General features: G+C 35.8%; 1 protein-coding gene across 1 annotated transcript; it reads left to right on the forward strand.

The window, feature by feature from the left end:
- The first annotated feature begins 3,665 nt into the window (after window positions 1–3,665).
- Window positions 3,666–4,241, forward strand: LOC138340784 (uncharacterized). The gene has a single exon (XM_069293008.1). The coding sequence runs from the start codon at window positions 3,666–3,668 to the stop codon at window positions 4,239–4,241; it is 576 nt and encodes a 191-aa protein (XP_069149109.1).
- Window positions 4,242–4,964: the final 723 nt, after the last annotated feature.

Genomic DNA, 4,964 nt, shown 5'->3' on the forward strand with positions numbered 1-4,964 from the left:
TTTTGAAGCGATTATAACACTAATTAATTTGCAAAGAAGTAGTAATTGCCAATGGAAGATTAGACTGAAAAATGGAAGAATGCATACACCATCGTCGTCCTTGATCTGACACATGTGTCATATAGTTAACGTACGTAATGAAGCATAATGAGTCAATAGATCCCAACAAAAGTGACAACTCTACATTCATGGTATAACCTGTGAGATTCCTGGACCTAGAATTTATTCCTGGATCCCATACATGTTTCCTTTGCTTAATCTGAGGTAGTGTTAATCCGTAGGCAGTTCACTTGTTGGAATACCATCTTCATCTTTCATAAAGAAATGAAAGATATAGATCCTCAATACTCTCAGGCTCCAAGAAAAATTCAGCAAGATCCTTGTCTTAAAAAAATACAAATTTAATATGTTCTTGACAAGAACCTGAATCCAAAAGAGTTGTTGTAACATACCTCCATGACATATCTGTCACATCTGTTTGGGAAATTCCATAGAACAAATGGACTTCATTGAACTCAGTATCTATATCATCTTCATCGGGTCTTTCAATAGTAGCACCTAATGGCACCACGAAGAATACCTTGGGGCAGTTACTATTTAACATTATATTGAACGCCTTGTGCACATTCGTTTTGCTTTTGCCTTCATATTTTCATTAAAGTGTTCAAGAAAACGTGTATTTGTTATATTGCTACACAATTGCTGCAGATTGGCTAAGCCATCTTCTGGCAATTTGAGATGGTTTTTTCGAAAGCGAATCAACACTTTTGCAGTAAAATTTTTCCTAATTTTCCAATTGTTTGTTTTGAAAAAACAATTGGTACCACTGCAAAGCTGTCCCGTTGATATAGCACGACGCTGGAGATAACTTATGATTTTCTATAATATCATAAAACTCAAAGTAGCGTCCAGACTAAGAAATTCATAACTCTGGATTCTCGCCACAGAACTGTTGAAATTCCACTGTGCTAGGTTTACTCATTGGAAGGTTTCCAACCAACTCGTGTAACATTGAATGAATTTCAGCGAGATCCTTAGACCAAGTATCTTTCATGACCTTAATTGAATCTTTATTTGTTCAAACTATTTGGTCCTCCATTGAAGAGATTTGGATGTAATCACAAATGAAACAAACCCGATTTATAATACAAACACTGATATATATATTGTTATCGTTGAATACAATGTACAATGTATGATACACACAACAAAGTAATAACATACTAATTATGGATAGGTTAACATAGAAGAAGGTAAGTAGAAGGGGATGAGATACTAGAACAGAGAAAAGAGAAGATATAACTGAAAGCCAAAGCTTCAATATACTCTTCAAAACCGTTCTTTCTAATCGCTACACCATATAACAATACTTTATTGGGCCTAGACCCCAAATAAAAGCCTCTAATAGCGCTTAGGCCCTTAAGTAGTCAACTTTGTTCACAACAGGTGCAACGTACCAATAGTGTACCCTATCTGATCCCTAGTAAATGGTGGATAGGGAGGCGCATCATCAATTCGCCCAATCAAATCCCTAGTTAATGGGCCTGAGGGGGCACGCCAGGTTCGTCAGCCCCCACTCTTTTTCGGTCGTTTGCTTCTTCTACATTCTTTTAAAGTGTACGTTTACTCCATAGCAATTCTAATCACTCTAAACTACTTCTAAACATATAGAGCTCATTTATAACATGAATCATAACCTCGAATTCATAATTCAAACTTATGGCAAAGCTAAGAGTTAAGTTTTAAGAGTTCTTTCGAGTCATTTAAGAAGTATTTTACTATCATTTACAACTTTTTAAGTGTTGAGCAATTATGTTTGAGAAAGGGTAGAGTTGAGTTCATTTTCTTTAAAATAATATATGAGAACTAAGTATTTCCAAGAATAAATATTTTCACATTTAAATTGAGAGGAAACACAAATTCTCAAAAGAGTTTTAGAGCAACTTTTAGTACCATCTCTTTTAAGAGAATTTTTTTGAGTAATAATCTCACACCAAAGAAAGAGTTATGTTTAGCTAGTTATATTTTTGTAGTAGTATTGAGCACCAATACGGGGACATGTTCAGATAACTCAAAGTCTTCATAAACCATCTAGCCAGCGTGGGTAGAAAGGGTCATACTTTTTAGATGATTCCTTATTGATTTTAAGCATAGACTAGTGGATCCACTTTGTAGTAGTAACTATATCCCCTCACATGTTCGTTCATTCGATGTGCAGACACCATTGGGCCTGTATCTTTTATGATGCCTATAAAGATGACCAAATTTTCAGAGTTGTTTGGTGAGCCTTCTTGATTCAAGAGGATCCCTTTATTATTCTTTGTCATTTAAGTTTCTTAAGATAATCATGAGTATTGTACCGACATCCATCATTGTATTAGAGGCTTAATTGATAGATAGACAGTATTCATGAGTCTTTTCATTTTGATTTTTATGTTGAAACTTTACTTACTTCTTTGACTAGTGAAAATGATTATTCTAAACACATTCTCAGTTTATCTTTTGAGATAGTTCAATAAAGTTTATATTTTAAGTTCATATTATTTATGAATAAGTCTTACGCTAAAGTTAAGAAGGCCAACGGTTCTCTTGGGGCCAACAATAGTTCTTGACTGTCAGTCGCACCCAAAGTGTAGGCTCAGGGCGTGACAAACTTGGTATTAGAGTCAATTTCAAAAGTCCTACGGTGACTATGAGGCTTTGTATATAGAGTTTTAGTTATCGGTGTGAAGCGCGCCACATCTATAATTACGAGGCTGCAACATTTAATATGTATATCTCTTCTTCCATTCTCTTCTTGTGCGATAAAGTTCATCTTTATAAAGTCTCTTTCTAATTGGTGCTTGCACGTATCTTTCAGATCATGATTACACGAAGAGTTGTTTGAGGTTGTCTCGCTTAAAGGAATGTTGAATCAGAGGATCAAGGGGTACCCAATGCACCTGAAGTTCAAACCCAAGGAGAAGTCAATAACGTTGAGTTTTTTTGAAGCTATGTAGATGTTGAGTCAAGTTCTGACCAACCAACCTGATAACCAAAGAGAGTTTCGACGTGATGGGGCTGATATATCCAGAATTGTGGAATTTCTATAGAGGAATCTTCAAGACTTCGTAGGTTAAAGTGTCACTGTGGATCAGAAAAACTTTGTAGAAAAGATACAAAAGGTTTTGGAGGCTATGCATATTGTTGATGCTAAGTGAGTGGAATTGGATGTATACCAACTGAAATTTGTTTCTTAAGTGTGGCTCGACTAATGGAAAAATAGTAGAGAAGAGGTGCGCTAATTTTGAGTTGGGATGTGCTTGAGGAGGCCTTCCTGGGCATTTCTTTCCCCGTGCACTGATAAAGGAAAAGGTAAGGAAATTCCTCAGTCTTAAGGAAGAATCTATGAGCGTACATGAGTAGAAACTTAAGTTCACCCAACTATCCCGTTATGCACCAGAGATGGTTACTAACATGATTAAGCAGGATGAGTTTATCTGTTTTTGGGTTGTCTCGTTTGTCAAGTAAGGAAGGCAAGGAAGCTATACTGATAGGAAATATGTACATATCAAGGCGGATGATCCATGTGCAACAGGATGAAGAAGAGAAGTTGAGGGATTGAGAAAAATTTCAAAGTAAAAAGGCCAAGACATCGGGAAAAGAGGTTGGGCAATAAAACAAAAATGCGAACTGATCTTCTTTTCAACACAAACAACATGGACCTACTTCATCATCTGCTAGTGACCTTGCACTTCGCGAAAGAGGTAGTTAAAGAATATGAATTCACACATTTCAGTGCTAGACCTACACAGTCTCAAGGTAGTGTAACACAAAGAGGAAATTGGCTTTATTCATGCGCTAAATGTGGTAGGACCCATATAGGAGTGTGTAATGGTAGTTTCAATGGTTTCTTAAAGTGCGGTCATAATGTTCACTTTATGAAAGAGTTCCCTAAGAACAGGCAAGGTAATGGTAATAGGGGCAATAAAGTTCAATCTTCTTCAACGACTCCACTTGATAGAGATTCACCTAGAAGAGCTACTTCAGGGACAGGTGATGGAGAAAATCATTTATATGTTATTACCAGGCACCAAGATCAAGAGAATTCACCAGATGTTGTCACTGGAATGATCAAAGTCTTTTCTTTTGATGTATATACTTTGCTAATTCAAGGAGCAAATCTATTTTTTGTGACTCCATATGTTGGGATGGTTTTTGATGGTCTTCATGAGAAACTTCTTGAGCCCTTTAGTGTTTAAACACCTTTTGGTGTGTCTATTCTAGCTGAGAGACTTTATCGTGATTATTTCATTTTTGTCAATTACAAAAACACCATGGCTTACTTAGTTGAATAAGACATAGTAGATTTTGATTTTATTCTAAGTGTAGAGTGGCTTCATTCCTATTATGTTTCAGTTGATTGTCGAACTCGAGTTGTTAAATTTATGTTTCATAATAAGACAGTTCTAGAATGGGGGAGTAGTTCAACAGTGCCTAAGGGTCATTTTATTTCATATATTTTGGTGAGACACTTATTTTCCAAGGGTTGTGTCGATCACTTAGTCCGAGTTAATGATTTTAGTGTTCAGACACCACCTATTCAGTTAGTTCTACTGGTGAGTGAGTTTTCAGAGGTCTTTCCAAATTATATTCTTGGAGTCCTTACTGAGCGAGAAATAGAGTTCGATATAGATATTCTTCGTGATACTCTTCTAATATATATTCTTCCATATAGAATGACACAAACCCAGTTTAAAAAGTTGAAAGAATTATTGAAAGATCTTATAGAGAAATGTTTCATTCGATCAAGTGGCTCACCTTGGGGTACTCCAATATTATTTGTGAGGAATAAATATGGTTCTCATACAATGGTATATATTACAGTCTGTTTAATAAGGTTACTATCAAGAATTAGTATCCTCTTCGGAGATTTGATGATTTATTGGATGAGATTCAGAGTCTCACTTGTTTTTCTAAGATAG

The sequence above is a fragment of the Solanum lycopersicum genome, chromosome 1, assembly GCF_036512215.1.
Source record: "Solanum lycopersicum chromosome 1, SLM_r2.1".
Taxonomy (NCBI): Eukaryota; Viridiplantae; Streptophyta; class Magnoliopsida; order Solanales; family Solanaceae; genus Solanum; species Solanum lycopersicum.